General features: G+C 45.8%; 1 protein-coding gene across 1 annotated transcript; it reads left to right on the forward strand.

Moving 5' to 3' along the window:
• The first annotated feature begins 6180 nt into the window (after positions 1–6180).
• Positions 6181–15608, forward strand: LOC141101366 (microtubule-associated serine/threonine-protein kinase 1-like). Its single transcript, XM_073590437.1, has 13 exons — positions 6181–6219; positions 9565–9666; positions 9912–10011; positions 12369–12507; positions 12589–12721; positions 12914–13079; positions 13196–13294; positions 13516–13638; positions 13788–13897; positions 13987–14078; positions 14469–14542; positions 15026–15070; positions 15300–15608. Exons 1-13 carry the CDS (start codon positions 6181–6183, stop codon positions 15395–15397), a joined length of 1320 nt encoding a protein of 439 aa, XP_073446538.1. The 3' UTR covers positions 15398–15608.
• The last annotated feature ends 961 nt before the right edge of the window (positions 15609–16569 follow it).

Genomic DNA, 16569 nt, shown 5'->3' on the forward strand with positions numbered 1-16569 from the left:
CCTTTTCAGAGGTGCACAAAACTGTGGTCGAGAGCACCTTTATGTAATTCTAGATAGACGGACACCACCAGATCATGGGTTATATGGCATCCACAGTGTCTCCATCTGCCTCATTATAGGGAATCTTATGCCAGGGGCTCTGTCTGAATCATGTATTTCAGAGATTTACATGGAAACCCCGATGTAAGCGCTCAGCACAGAGCGCAGGATAAATGTGCGCCGAGCCTTACTGCAATCTTTAGGAGGCAGAATGAAAAAATCAACAACGTGAAGAATTGGTTTTATTTATTTATTACGCTGTTCCTTGTGTGGTATAAGTGATTAGGCGCCTTTATTCTTCGGGTCGGTGCGATTACAGCGATACCAGATTTATGGCTGGTTTTTATGTTTGGCTGCTGTCACACACTAATAGACACTTTTTATTGCAATAAACTAGTTTATGCATCACCACATTTTGAGAGCTATAATTTTTTAATATTTTGGCCGACAGAGTCATGTGAGGTCTTGTTTTTTGCGGGACGAGCTGACGTTTCTATTCGTACCATTTTCAAGCACATGACATTTTTTGATCGCCTTCTATTCTGCTTTTAAAAGACAGAATGAACAAAAACCATCAATTCAAGAATTTTTTTTCTTTTTTTTATACCGTTCCGTGTTCTCGCATTGCAGTTGCAAGTGTGACCCCAGTCTATGGTGTCAGATCGCTGGTCTGATACTCTGCACTGCAGAGTATCACATCGGCATATGCAGGCAATGAAGGAGACAAGTCAGCCACCTTCCGTTGCAAGACAATCCTGTCCTGAAGGAAGCGCGCAGGGAACTCATTTCCTGAGCAATGCTCATCTATGCCGCTGTCACTATTGACAGCAGCATCAGATGGGTTAAATGCCCATTATTGGTGCCAGCACCGATTGTGGGCATGGCTGCAGGGTGTCAGCTCTCACACAGAGCTGACACCCGCAGCCAATCGCCGCAGCTGTCAGCATGAGGCCACGCGATTAGTGTGCCATACCTGTACCGCTATTTGTGGGAATGCAGCTCCCGCAGAGAAGTACATGTACGGCACATGTCGGGAAGGGGTTAATGTATTAAAAAAAAATAAACCATTATACTTGACAGAGAAATACATGGAAGTAATGGTTCCCATTGCAGAAGTATAATGCACTCCCAGAGTCCTCCATATAGTATAATGCACTCCCCATAATCCTCCATGCAGCATAATGCATTCCCCATAGTCCTCCATATAGTATAATGCACTCCTCATAGTCCTCCATATAGTATAATGCATCACATAGTCCTCCATATAGTATAATGCATCCCATAGTTCTCCATATAGTATAACTCACCCCCAATAGTCCTCCATATAATATAAAGCATCCCATAGTCCTCCCTGTAGTATAATACACTCCCATAGTCCTTCATACAGTAAAATGAACCCCATAGTCCTCCGTATATTGATACAACCCATAGTTCTCCATATATTAAAATGCACTCCCCATAGTCCTCCATATAGTATATTGCACTTCCCATAGCCTTCCATATAGTATAATGTGCATCATAGTCCTCAATATAATATAGTACACTCCACATAGTCCTCCATATAGTATAATACATCCCATATAATGCACCCTACATAATCCTCCATATATAATGTACCACGAATATTCCTCCATATATTATAATGCACCTCCATATATAATGCACAGCTCACAGTCCTCTATTTTAGCATAATATAAAGCATATATCCTTCATATAATGCACAGCCCATAGTCCTCCATATAGTACAAGGCACCCTATCGTCCTCCATATAATGTATTGTACTTTCCATACTCCTACATATTACTATATTGCACAGCTCATATTTCATATAGTATAATGCACAGCCCATAGTCCTCCATGTAGTAGTATGACATCCGTGTACTCACTGATTTAAAGAAAAACAAAAAAACATACCTTCCCTGCGCTGCCCTGCTGCGTGGCGTCCTCTTCTGAAGTCGGCAGCTAACTGCAGCGTACAAGCGACGGGAGCACATGATGTCACTGCTATGTGCCCCCTGTCACCTGCACGCCGACATCAGCTGCTCGCCTCCGATTGGCCGACAGCATGTATTGCCGTGCATGGAGCCAACGAGTCTGTGCACTGCAATACACTTCAGCTGAATGTGCATCGAAGGACGCACGTCCAGTTCAAGTGTTTGCTAGCATTGGCGGACCCCCTCACTGCTCGACCGCGGCACAGCAGTTATGCCCCTGTATATAAAGCTAAGTCCATAAAAAAGTTGGTCCGCTGTTTAAAATGTAAAGACAGCAAGAACTTAATGATTTGGAAATCTCTTATCGATATATTTTATTCACAGCAGAACATAGAACAGATGAGAAGTCGAACGTTTAACTTTTTATAATTTCATTAGAAAAAATTATCACATTTATAAATTGGCAGTGACACATCTCAAAAAAGTTATGCCTGGGCCCTGTCTACGATTGTGTAGCATCCCCTCTTCTTACAACTGTCCGTTAGCATTTGGGAAGTGAGATCTTCTCTGGGGTTTTGGGAGAGGAACGCTGTCCTATTCTTGTCTGATGTCAGAATCTTGCTGCTCCTCAGTTTTGGGTGTTTTTCGGATTTTTCAATTCATAATGTGCCCCATGTTTTCTATTGGTGAAAGGACTGGACTGCAGGTGGCAGGTTCATCACCAGAACTCTTCTTCCGCAGAGCCGTGCTGTGTGATGGATGCAGTATGTTGTTTACCATTGCCCTGCTGACATATGTAAAGTCAACACTGAAATAGATATTGTCTGGATGAAGCAGATGTTGTTTTAACACCTCTAAATAATGCTCAGCATAGATGGAGCCTTTCTTGTGTGCGCTGCCCCTGCAATAGGCACTAATGCAGCCCAATACTGTCAGAGATGCAGAATTGTGCACCGATAACTAAATGGATAGTCCCTCTCCTCGATAACAATCTGGATGGTTCCTCTCCACGATAACAAGCCAGATGGTCCCTTTTCTCGATAATAAGCTGGATGGTTCCCCTCCATGATAACAAGCTGGATGTCACGCTGGGTGTGTGAGAAGCAAAGTGCATAACAATGGGGAGAGGGAGGGAAAGCCCAAACACTAGGGAAGGGGGGAGTGGAGACCCCTAAGCAGATCTAACAACACCCTGTCTCGCCTGACTCCTCGCCAGCAAACCTCCAAGAGTCATCCAAGAAGACATTAGCCGACTGCTAGTACTTCCAACCACACAGAGGAAAACTGAGCTAACACCAGCATATTGCTGAAGATACTGCAGGTATTTAAACCATCAGCAAGGGTGTGTTAATTAGCAGCCGCAGGTGGAGGTAACTGTTGGGTCCAAGAGGGAGAAGGATATCACTCCATAACAGAGATGCAAAAATAAAGAAGATGCTTGTAGAGCTAATCGTAATGATCTTCTACAGCAGGATCCAGAATGACTGTCTGTCACACTTGACACATCTGTCACACTGGATGGTCTCTCTCCTCAATAACAAGCTGGATGATTCCTTTCCTCAATAACAAACTGGATGGTTCCTTTCCTCAGTAACAAGCTGGATGGTCCGTCTCCTCGATAACAAGCTGGATGGTCCCTCTCCTCAATAACAAGCTGGATGGTCCGTCTCCTTGATAACAAGCTGGATGGTCCCTCTCCTCGATAACAATTTGGATGGTTCCTCTCCTTGATAACAAGCTGGATGGTCCATCTCCTCGATAACAAGCTGGATGGTCCCTCTCCTCAATAACAAGCTGGATGGTCCCTCTCCTCAATAACAAGCTGGATGGTCCGTCTCCTTGATAACAAGCTGGATGGTCCCTCTCCTCGATAACAATTTGGATGGTTCCTCTCCTTGATAACAAGCTGGATGGTCCATCTCCTCGATAACAAGCTGGATGGTCCCTCTTCTCAATAACAAGCTGGATGGTCCCTCTCCTCAATAACAAGCTGGATGGTCCGTCTTCTTGATAACAAGCTGGATGGTCCATCTTCTCGATAAGAAGCTAGATGGTTCCTCTTCTCACATTTTGATTTTTCTGACCACAGCATAGTTTTCCATTTTGCTTCCATCCGTTATAAATGAGTGCAGAGAAGATGGCAGCATTTTTGGATTATGTTGATTTATGGCTTTTCCTTTACATGATGGAGCGGTCACTTACATTTGTTGATCGCACAGTGAACTGTGATCACAGGCATTGGTTTCAGGAAGTTTTCCTGAGACACTGCAGTGATCTGCAATACTGAATCATATCTTTATATAATGCAGTGCCCGTAGATCATGAGCATCCAGCATTGATCATCATAGTAACATAGTTTTGAAGGCTGAAGGAAGACCTTATGTCCATCTAGTTCAGCCTATTTTTAGTGCAGCTGTTCTGCACTGTTGATCCTGGGGAAGGCAAAAAACCCACAGAGTAGATGCCAATTTTCTCCATAGGGAAAAAAATTCCTTCCCCTAAGCTGGGTCAACCATCTACCTATAATATTCTGTTATTCGTAACCTTCTATACTGTTACTCACAAGAAAAGCATCCATTCCTTTCTTAAATTCATTCAGTGAGCTGGCCATCACCACTTCCTCAGGAAGAGAATTCCAGAGCCTCACTGCTCTTACCGTGAAGAACCCTCTTCTATGCTGGTGCAGAAATTGTCTTTCCTCCAAACGAAGAGAATGCCCCCTTGTTCTTGTCACAGTCCTTGGTACAAACAGTTCATTGGAGAGATCTCTGTATTGCCCTCTGATATACTTGTACATATATATTAAGTCTCCCCTAAGTCTTCTCTTTTCTAGAGTAAATAGACCTAATTTTGATAACCTTTCTGGGTATTGTAGTGAACCAACTCCATTTATCATTTTAGTAGCCCGCCTTTGAACCCTTTCAAGTTCAGTAATGTCTTTCTTGAGCACCGGCGTCCAAAATTGCACACAATACTCCAAGTGTGGTCTGACGAGTGATTTGTACAGAGGGAGAATTATGTTTTCATCGACCTTGTTCCTTGTGCACTTGGATTTTTCCAGAATTATTTGATGATTTTATGTTGTTGGCGGTATATTCAACATCTTTACAATTTTACATTGAAGAACATTTTCTTGAAATTATTCCAAAATTATTAGTCCCAGCTTTTCACAGATTGGTGACCTCTGACCATCTTTGCTTCTGGAAGACTCTGCCTCTCTTACAATCTATTTTTATACACAAGTCATGTGATTTAGTTAGAAATTGACCCTTGTTTTTTATTACTTCCACTTACTTTCCCAGGCTTCTATTAAACCTGTCACAACTTATTTTGATTCGGGGTTGTAGATATGAAATTGATTGATAAAAATGAGATAGATAGTAAAATAAATGTATTTATCTGACATAGATAACATAGAAAATGAGATACATAAAGATGAAAATAGTAATTGGGTACAATTAGATAGAAAAATATATTTTTAAAATAATAACAGCCGCTCCGTGGAATATTGGACGCGAACCCCTGGTCACCGAAGTGAGGTCCACTGTATAAAATATAGAAAAGGCAGACAGCGCTCCAAATAAGAGCTTATTCACGTATATTTGCTGCATATGATTAGCACTAGTGTTTTTCACAGATTGCACGCTTACCTGTAATAGTGAATGCGACCTGCAGGTTTAGCCCCATATTGGCAGGTTGATAGCGCTATCTGACATAACTTCCCATCATGTGCTCAAGGTAGTGCTCTAGGTGTGGCACGCACTTTACGAGCCTTCGCCTCCTCAAATTGTTTCCCGCTAAGTGTAAAAATTTCTCATCCCAGATAAATATTATAAAATGTAATTAATTCACTTGTCTAAATTGAAATGAGCGTACACATATTAAATCTCTATATACATCCCACCGTGTGCTCCGTCCTGTCTGTCCATATATTCTATGGAGCACCATGCCCCGGCTTCCGCCAGTCCTCGCAGTGTAGGGAGGAGGGCCCCCGCAGAGTGTCCGGGCCGGAACCAAGGGGACCACCATCTGGGTTCCTAAGGAAACAGTACCCGGGGAACAGAGGAGGAGAGTGGACTGCTGAGAGTGAAAGGACAGCAAGGGGAGGGGCGAGTATAAAAGGGACAGGGAGCACGCAGGGGAGTCAGTTGGCAGAGAGGAAGACACGGAGCAAGAAACCGTGGGAGGTCGAGAGCCAGAGTGACAGATGTTGATCAGAGGGGAGACCTTCAGCGGCCTGTGGAGAGTAAGTGACGAACCTACCGACAAGAGACTTGTGCTTTACTCCAATCTGGCGCCGCTCCCCGCCCACGGTCGTCCGCAGCCGTTACCGCTGTGCTCCGGTCTGTTGCGGCTGATCCGCCGCACCTCGCAGCCGCTGCCACTTCACTCCAGCCCGCGGCGGCCTGCACGCTGCCGCCCCGCCTCAGTCCACGGCTGCAGCCTCTTCATCGTGGGCCGCAGTGGACGCCACCCCCGCTGCAGTCGGCAGTTGGGGCTTACTCCCCGCCTACAGGGGAACTCTTCGGATAGGTCCAAGCCAGTTTCCTACTCCACACTGATGAGGGGCAATACCCCGAAACAGCTGTCTGTGGATGGATACCATGTTTTGGCATAGGTGGTTTCCTTCATTGGAGACTGCCCTTCCCGTGGTTGTTTCTTCCCGGGGAAAGACCTGGCTAGTCATTGCTTGCATTGAGAAACATGCGATGGTGTCTCCGCGGCTTGTGTTTTGCATGTTTTTGCATATTTCCCATAAGGGATGGGGGCATTGCTCTAGAATCACTGCGTTGAGAAACATGTGATGGTGTCTCCGCAGTGCTGGATGTTGATCTCCATGAGTTCATTCATCCTCATTTTTCACAAGCCGTGCGCGTGGCCTGCCAACCGCCACTCCTGGGAACTGCGACTCAACCCAGTTTGGAGACGAGAGTCTCATAAAACTTGCTGATAAGCCGAACCCCGCTTTTTTAACAGGGGTTACCTCAACAAAGGCCTCCTTCAGGGTCTGTTGTGCCCCAACTCCAGGCCTCCTTCAGGGCCTGTTGTGCCCCAACTCCAGGCCTCCTTCAGGGCCTGTTGTGCCCCAACTCCAGGACTCCTTCAAGGCCTGCTGTGCCCCAACTCCTCCTGGGTGCTGGGGCGCCCGAAGATTACGACAGATCTTCAGCAGCTGGGCCCCGCGGCTGTGACGCCAACGCAGCCCCATCAGCAACGCTGAGGGACGTCAGGACGGATAAGTGACACTTTAGTAAATAAGGACCCGTAGTCGGCCATATCGCAGCCCTATAGCAACCGGCTGTTGCCGGACTAGTCGTGTTCTCAGTAAAGTGCTTGTTCGTGCATAGTCCCTGTGAGGACAAAATCTTTTATTGTTGCTTTTGGTTGCTAAGCATAGCCCTAGTGGCTCAAATTTATAAAAGTTTCCTTAGCCAAAGTTCACCCAGTCTCGCGTCTCGTCACTGCATCCTGCGTACCTGCTGTTATCTTACATGAGCACATGCCTGAATTACTTCTCCAGTGCAATGACATCACTTCATCGCACCGCCGGAGTCGGAGCTACAGGCCGCAGGCACAAAGACAGCACCACTTGTTGTGGGAGAGGGGAGACTTAGTTCATTTTTATTACCAGGTCACTGGATGGGAGGACGTAAAGGGGAATTACAATTATATGGAGGCATCGGATTAGGCTGCTTTCACATTTGCGTCTGTGTACGCAGCGTTTCAACCGCATACATTCGCATGTGCCCTGCGTGCATATCTTTAACATGGTGTACGCAGAGACATGCGTTTGCATGCGTTCACCTGCGGATGCATACGCATGCGTCGTTTTGCGGTGTGCAGCGGGGCGCGGCTAACGCAACATGTTGCAGTTTTGGAGACGTCAAATATCCGCAGCCAAACGCATGCGGACACTTGCAGATGGAGTGCGTCAAAACAACACATTACCGTCTATGGGAAGGCATAAGTACGCAAGGACATGCGTATGCTTGCATTTGCGTACGCATGCGTTTTTCTGAGTAAACATGTTCAGGAACTGGTTTAAGCCACCCCCCAAACAAAGCTGTATAAAAAGCGGGCGTGGGCACTGGAAGTCCAGAACTCTCCAGACTCTGGAAGTGATTAGAAGCCATTGCATCTTCTTTGAAGACTCTGAATTATCAAAATGTGAGTATACAATCTAATGTCTGTCTGATTTTCTCCCTGCAGTCTGTAATCACTTCTGTCCAGGGTCGGACTGGGGTGTCTGGGGCCCACCAGGGGAATGGACTCTATGGGGCCCACCCTACAGCTATATGCAAATATCTGTCAGTCATTATCCCCATTATAGTGGACCATCGACTGTAAAGCACAGGCGGCTCCTGCACATCTGCTGTGCGCCCCCATAACTGCGAAGTATAATTACAGTAGTTTACATTAATGGGGTTCTTTGGTTAAAACAAGTTATCACTGATCCATGGGCTCCACAGGATAGGTGATCACTTAGGTCCGACCATTAGAAACTGCATCGATCGGAAGAATGAGAAAGTTTAATAATTGATAGGAAACTTATCCACATTATAAAATGGAGCAGGTGGGATATCTGACCGCAGCTCCATTCATTCTCAGGCTTCTAGGCTTATTAATTTTATCACTTAATATTAAGCAGAAGTAAAGTACCCTAACATCCCCCTATATACAGTATAAGCCCATACATAGCCCCCTACATATAGTAAGAGCCATCCCATAGCCCCAATATACACTATGAGCCCACACACAGCCCCCTATATACACTATGAGCCCACAAACAGCCACCTATAAACAGCTGAGCCATCACATAGCCCCTATATACAGTATGAGCCCTCACACATTTTAAATATTGCTGGGCAGCATGTATTTGTTCAAAGCCACCCTAGAACATTCCATCACAAGATTCCATGGTGACATCACCAGCCATTATGAGATGGTCTGCCATTATGACATCACTGGAGAAGATGAGCTATTATGACATCACTATGCATTATGACATCACCGCCCGCAGTCTACTTATACAATGTACACAGGGTCACGGCTGCCATTGTTGGTTCCTTAGTGACTGAGCACTTGCAGTTTCTCGCTATCACGGCTGCCATTGTTGGCTCCTTAGTGACTGAGCACTTGCAGTTTTTCACTATGACTGATTTCCTTTTGGACAATCTTCAGGTAGAAGCACTATGGGAGATTCTTACCACCAATCGCCCTGAGATTGTGCTTCTACCACCCGATGGCGTCCTCAGCTTCACTCACCGGCTGGTGGTGGGGCTAGTAAGGGACTGCCTGACCAAATACCACCGAGGTCATCTCACCTCAGAGTATCTGACGGATTTACCCCAGAACATCAGGACATTACTACAGCAGGTAAATGGCGGACGCTCCGCACACATCTCCACAATACTGGATAATAATGGTGGGATAGAAGCTTCTTCATTCCTCCAATATAACACAGGACGAGTCCCCAGATGTGCAGTCGTGGTATCTGCAGAGAGAGGAGCAGACCTCACATACAATGGCCGCCTCCATTGTCACCTTTCTCATCTCAGAATTTCATTTTTGTTTCTTTTCTTCTTTATAGGCTGAAAATAGATCTCAACATGGAGATTTATCTCTTATTAAAGAACTGGCTGAAGAAGTCCTGTGTGTCCTGGAAGGTCCGGCCCGCTCATCAGATCGCCTGGTAAGGAGCCATCATCTTCTCTATCACACGTCCTTGTTTTCTGATCTTCTCCAGATCACCAGTCAGATATCAGAAGATCTGGTGTCAGATCTGAGAGAACGTTCTGAGAAAAGCCCTCATGATGGCGCCTGATCTGTAGTTACAGGCGGTGCGTCTGTAAATGCAGGTTTAGTCCTTCCTGATTTATGTGTTTGGTGATTTAGTGGAAGGTTCCACATGTTAATTCTATATATTCTATCTATCAGGAGACACCAGAAGGCGACACCAAAGATGGGCAAAATGTGACCACCGAAACCCCTGACCCTAATACGAGTCAGCCGGGGCCGAGCAGCGATCTGACCACAGGTGAGCCGATCACACAACCTTCTACAAGAAATATCCGGATATTATAGAGAACATTTACTCTTTCCACTCTGTGTAATGGGAACCTGGCAGCACATGTTACATATGGGAGGAGCGGGAGGACTGTACAGGACATTTTCTCACATTTCTTCCAGATGTCCAATGTGCCAGTCAGGAGAAATCTAATGTAGAAGTCATAAAGAAATCAGAATGGATGCGCCCTGGGGGCGTGGAAGAAGTCTGAGTGCAGTGACACGCCCCAGTGCACCTCCAGGCTAATTTGCATATGGCTCCTATGCTTCGGTTTTCTTCCCATCACTCACATGTGCAGTGAGGGCGATGGGATCCTCATTCATGTGGAGATTGGGGTCCTCCATCATTACATGACACTTATCTATGGATGCGCCGGACGTTCCCATACTCAGAATCCCCCTATAGCGAGGGTTAATCCCATTTACAGGCGTCTTGTCATTTCTCCGTTATATCGCTGAGTTATGTCTGTAGGATTAATATCCTCTAATCTACTGTATTTCTTCATCGTTTTATCACTAACTATTTTAGAAACAACTGAGCTGGTGGATCCTGACAGTGTAATCTTAGAGATCCCGGAGATCCAAGAACCTGACGATGTAAGTATTATAGAGGGAGATGTCTGTGTGTCACTGATCATGGGGTGTGAGACCCGTCCAGTATTATCCCCATATAACCAGGGGACGTCTCTATTCTAAGAGGAGATGACACTATTGCATTAGATAATATCATTTATAATATAGACAATCTGTCAGAAGGTTTTTGCTCCCATCTGAGAGCAGCCTGATATAGAGGCAGAGACCCTGATTCCAGAGATGTATCCATTACTTCATATATAACCCCACCCACACGAGTGATTGGCTGCTTTTTGTCTATAACCCCGTCCACACCAGTGATTGGATGCTGTTTGTGTATAACCCCACCCACACCAGTGATTGGATGCTTTCTGTGTACATTGCGCATAAGAAGAAATCTGCCAATCAGTGGTGGGGGTGGGTTACATAGAGCAATTGGACTTCATGGCACAAGACAGATGGTCCTCTAGTGATAATTTCCTGCTGATTAAACACTGATTTTATTGACACAACACTACACAGCCTGATAAATGACACATCCCTGGTATCAGGGTCTCAGCCCCTACATCATGCTGCTCTCAGAATACATAGCAGAAACCTGCTGACACATTCCCTGTAAGTTCTCATCTGTGGGATCTCCCACATTATCTATCACTGTACAATGATTCCGGTGTATGGAGGACCCCCCTTATATGACATCTGTGTCTGCGGAGCGTCCGGCTCGTATCCTCCCTACATCGGATCAGTGCACATCAGCGGGGACACAATATAGGAGGAGACGTTTCTGCATCTGGAGATGTTTTCCTGCAGCTTCTAGATCTTAATATCATTTCTTCTTCTTCTTTTATAGAACTTGATGGAATCATTGATCCCGGCGAGAAAGCCGCAGATGAGCGACTACGAAACATCCAAGCTGATCAGCAGCGGATCTTTTGGGTGAGATTGGCCTAGTCCACATTTCTCAGGGTTCCCTATGACAAGGCTTCAGCCTCTGTGCTCGGCCATTCAGTGTTATCATAGGGACATGATCTGAGTCCACACCACTGTCCACATCTAATTGTCACTATTCAGCTCCGTTATAAGCAGTGGAGCAAACTGATCTGTCCCAAATCACCGGACTGTTAATAAGGATTCATTATAAACCATGGCTTCTCCTTCTCTCCAGGGCCGTCTGCTTAGTTCGCCATAAAGACTCACAGAAGATCTTTGCCATGAAGAAAATGGCCAAGAAGAACATGAAGACTCCAAAAGACGTGGAAGGGGCCTTTCTGGAGAGGGACATCCTGACATTCGCTGATTGTCCCTTTGTGACCTCCATGCTCTGCTCCTTCTCTAGCAGATCTCACCTGTGTATGGTCATGGAGTATGTAGGAGGTAGGACATGTCCATGTATTGTGTTCAGCCCATGTCTGCTGACATCTTATCACCGCTCCTATCATTAGGACTTGTCCCCGTGGACGGTCACATCCCCACTGAGCATTCACTATAGGTATTACGGAAAGTCATTGATGTGTGTGATGTCCCTGTATGTCCGCACTGAGCACGTCAGTATCTCCAGCTGTAGACCAGATGTCAGATCACGTTATTAGTGACATGGACGACATTTCACCACGACCTCAGACTAATATTCCGAATACTATACATGATATCTGTATATAATCTCTCCTGCCCCGATGTCTCCGCTCACTTTTCAGGATACATCGTGGTGATCTGCTGTACAAACCGCTCACCGCTCATATTTCCTTTCTTCTATAGGTGGAGACTGTGAGACCCTTCTAACCACCAGGGGTCCTTTATCTGTCCCCTTGGCCCGCCTGTACTTTGCAGAAGCGGTTGTTGCTGTGGAATACCTGCACAGCTATGGTGTGGTGCATAGAGACCTGAAGCCAGAGAAGTAAGTGCACCCTGTAGTATAATAATGGTGGGAAGTTATCATTTATTGCCTGTGAGACTAAATCCATCTTCTCTTCCACAGCCTCCTGATTACACCTACTGGACACATTAAAGTCGCAGATTTTGGGCTTTCAACAGTTGGTGTCATGACACCAAAAACCAACACCCACAAAGAATCAGTGGAGGACATCACCAGAGAGTTCCAGGACCGTGAGGTCGGCATCACTTACAGGAACTTAGCTTGTTCTTTACACATCTCATCACACTATTGTCTCTTCTCTACGTTCTTCATTTCTAGACAATTTTTTCACTGATATTTTATCTTCTGTTATTTTTTTTTTTATGGCAAGTACTTGTCATGATAATCATTTCATCGATTCTGATCACTATCTTCTGTCGGTTTCCAGGAATGTGGCACCCCATCTTACATGGCCCCAGAAATCATCCTGAAGAAAGGCTATGGAAGACCTGCCGACTGGTGGTCAATGGGGATAATCCTGCATAGACTTCTTCTGGGATATGTACCATTTCACGGAGATACCCTAACTGAGCTGCGTGACAATATTGTCGGTGGTAAGTAGAATAATCCCATCATTGCTTTGCCTGGTTACATGGGTTTAGTTATTTCCTTTGCTTTACCTTGCAGTCCAATACAGAGGTTTTATTTTCTGTAATTTTCTATATAACAGGAGACATAAATTGGGACTGGGATTGCGCTCCTCCCCCCGATGCTCAGGACCTCATCAGTGACCTGTTGAGAACAAACCCTGCACAAAGAATTGGGACAGGTAACAGATGTAATAGTATTAATATTCACTTCTTACAAGGTCTCATGGCTCATATCCTTGAGGATCAGCATTTCTCTATCTGCTTGCCTATTTCTAGTTCTCATACAATGACTTTCAGTCTATTTCCTTCGGTCATGTCAGTAGTTCAGATTAAGGTAAACTGTTCAGATATGAAGTAGTCTCTGACAACGTCCGCATCACTTTTGTTTTTCCATTTCTAGGAGGAGCGTTTGAGATCAAGAGTCATCCATTTCTGAGTGACATAGATTTTGACAACCTTCTAAGTCAGAAGCCAGAGTACATTCCTCAGCTTGTGTCGGACGTGGACACCAGCTTATTTATCAGTAAGTAGATAACACGTCATCTAGGCTAAGCGGCTGTTCGTCTCATCTTCCTTAATATGGGACAATCGGTTCCTATTAATATTTGTTATAAATGGTGACTGTGCCATAGTGACAACCTCTAACAATATGTCATTATATATGTCTTGTAGATCACGCTGATCCAGACAATCAAATGGTCTCAGAGGAAGAGGACACAAGTGTGGACAATGAGAGCCTTTACTTCCAAAATTTCACATCATCCTCTGAAAGGCTTTCTAAGGTAAGTTTGTGATCAATAGATTCAGAATATTTAAAAATGACATCTAAAAGTAAAAAATAAATTAATGTCTTATTTTTATCCATATTTAGCTCTGTACCATTGCTACCAGGATAACAAACAACGAGGATCCCAAGTCCCCTCTAGTGTGTACCCCAGCATCAGACATAAACATCCCAGGAATGTGAGTAGATTATGGGGTCATTACTGGGGCCTCCAGGATGATCTATGTGCACAACACCAAATATAGGACATAAATACCATAATATCAGGTGCCCCATGATTACTGGTCATTGTGATTGTGATTATGGCTTCAGAACCCGCTGGTGATAACAGCCCATAATTGCAGCCGGTCATGTATTGTTAGTTCTGCCCACACTGTAGGAGATATATAGTATTACATGCCGGCCATTCTTGGTAGTTGTTTTCCGCTCTGCTCCATAGAAGGTAGTTTTGAGCAGGAGACCTTCCCCCCCTAAGACTTTCATATGTCCTATTAGGCCCTATAGTCAGTGTTCTTCTGGTCAGACAATCCTTTTTATACTGATTTACATATTTTTCTTCTTCCAAACAGGCAGAAAAAGTCTTTTCCTGAACCTGATAGAGATGATGCTATAACCAGCTTGCCATCCTCGTCCCCATTGTCAGGTATGTACATGTCTATAGCACCAAAAATGTGACTGTTGCCACCAAGAGTCCAATATCTCCACATGGTTTTTTTGTAATAGGTCTAGGTTACCCATGTTTCATGGATCCCAATTATGTTGCCCATGGGCCCAGTCTCTATTTCCGTAACTTTGTACTTTATTATCATGGATCCTGTGATACGTTGTAGCATCCAGTAACCTCCGTCATCATAACAAGACATCGTCTCCTATAGTAGAATATCGCTCATTAGGGGTGCACCACATGGCGGCACAAAGGGCGTTCAGCGCCCCATATTAGTGACACATCTAATGCCTCTCAGATGAGGACATGTCCGGGGTATAGGACTGATTCTGCCCCATTATATAATACCAGATTATCAGAACTATAGGGGTCAGGACTAGAGCAATCCCACTATACACAGCACAGATACACAGCACATCCCATAACAATATGTCCTTACTGAGTTGTTGCTTTTGTTTCTAGAACAAGAAAAATCAGAAAATGTGGAAAAGGGGAAAAAGAGACGAGGTAAGTGTGAGAATCGGCTCCATGTTGTGTGATGTCGGTCAAGGAGGATAATTCACATGGAGCAGATGTCATCTGTCGGTGATGGGATTATGACATGTATGAAGGCTGACGATGATCCCTGACCTCTGTGTGATGAGATTCCTCTGCCGTCCGGCCACAGTGACCGCACAGTAGTATCATGTCCTATGGCGTCCCATCACTAACATTACATTTACTTCTCTTCTCATAGGTTCCATCTTCCGCCGGATCTTATCATCCTGCCGGCGCGGATTATCCAGGGCTGCCCGCGTGTTTACATGTTGTTGCCGCTCCCCTACAGACATCTAAAAGACAGGGAAACCTCAGCATCCAGCGCCCTGAAGTCCAACAGATCCACCATCACTGCTGGAGCTGTATAGAAGGACCGTCACCATCTACCTGCGGCCTTCTGACCTATTCCTGACGTTGCCAAATGGTTTACTGTCAACTGTGTGTACAAACAAGTCTTTTAATAAGATTTTTGACAATTGTAAAAGCCCAAAAATTTTGTACACAAAAGCGGGACTAACTCCTAGCCGCGGTCTACGGACCAAACATTGGGCATGGGCAGGGCCTTGGGGGCAGATCCCAAGTGCGCTCAACCATGTGAAATAGCTTACACTCAGGAACATTGAGGGATGGCGCTATCGGATAGCTCTACCCGAACAGTATTAACGACAGAGCTTTTTCATACAAGGTAGGAGTAGCAGGAGAGGTGCACCAGGTATTTATGTCTGCTGTTAGTCTGCACATACGCCAGTCTGGTGCGTGGTTACACCTCATTGCGAGGCCAGTCTGGTGCGTGGTTACACCTCATTGCGAGGCCGGTCTGGTGCGTGGTTACACCTCATTGCGAGGCCGGTCTGGTGCGTGGTTACACCTCATTGCGAGGCCAGTCTGGTGCGTGGTTACACCTCATTGCGAGGCCGGTCTGGTGCGTGGTTACACCTCATTGCGAGGCCGGTCTGGTGCGTGGTTACACCTGATTGCGAGGCCGGTCTGGTGCGTGTTTAAACCTCATTGCGAGGCCAGTCTGGTGCGTGGTTACACCTCATTGCGAGGCCGGTCTGGTGCGTGGTTACACCTCATTGCGAGGCCGGTCTGGTGCGTGGTTACACCTCATTGCGAGGCCAGTCTGGTGCGTGGTTACACCTCATTGCGAGGCCGGTCTGGTGCGTGGTTACACCTCATTGCGAGGCCAGTCTGGTGCGTGGTTACACCTCATTGCGAGGCCGGTCTGGTGCGTGGTTACACCTCATTGCGAGGCCGGTCTGGTGCGTGGTTACACCTCATTGCGAGGCCGGTCTGGTGCGTGTTTAAACCTCATTGCGAGGCCAGTCTGGTGCGTGGTTACACCTCATTGCGAGGCCGGTCTGGTGCGTGGTTACACCTCATTGCGAGGCCAGTCTGGTGCGTGGTTACACCTCATTGCGAGGCCAGTCTGGTGCGTGGTTACACCTCATTGCGAGGCCGGTCTGGTG

The sequence above is a fragment of the Dendrobates tinctorius genome, unplaced genomic scaffold (assembly GCF_039654945.1).
Source record: "Dendrobates tinctorius isolate UK_male_01 unplaced genomic scaffold, ASM3965494v1 ptg000116l, whole genome shotgun sequence".
NCBI classification, from domain to species: Eukaryota; Metazoa; Chordata; class Amphibia; order Anura; family Dendrobatidae; genus Dendrobates; species Dendrobates tinctorius.

Bases quoted from the DNA above. Each gene is read 5' to 3' on its own strand.
- LOC141101366 (XM_073590437.1), top strand. From the start codon at position 6,181: ATGTTGATCAGAGGGGAGACCTTCAGCGGCCTGTGGAGA. The intron at 13,639-13,787 runs GTAAGTAGATAA...TATGTCTTGTAG, and splicing joins GGACACCAGCTTATTTATCA to ATCACGCTGATCCAGACAAT. The intron at 15,071-15,299 runs GTAAGTGTGAGA...CTCTTCTCATAG, and splicing joins AAAGGGGAAAAAGAGACGAG to GTTCCATCTTCCGCCGGATC.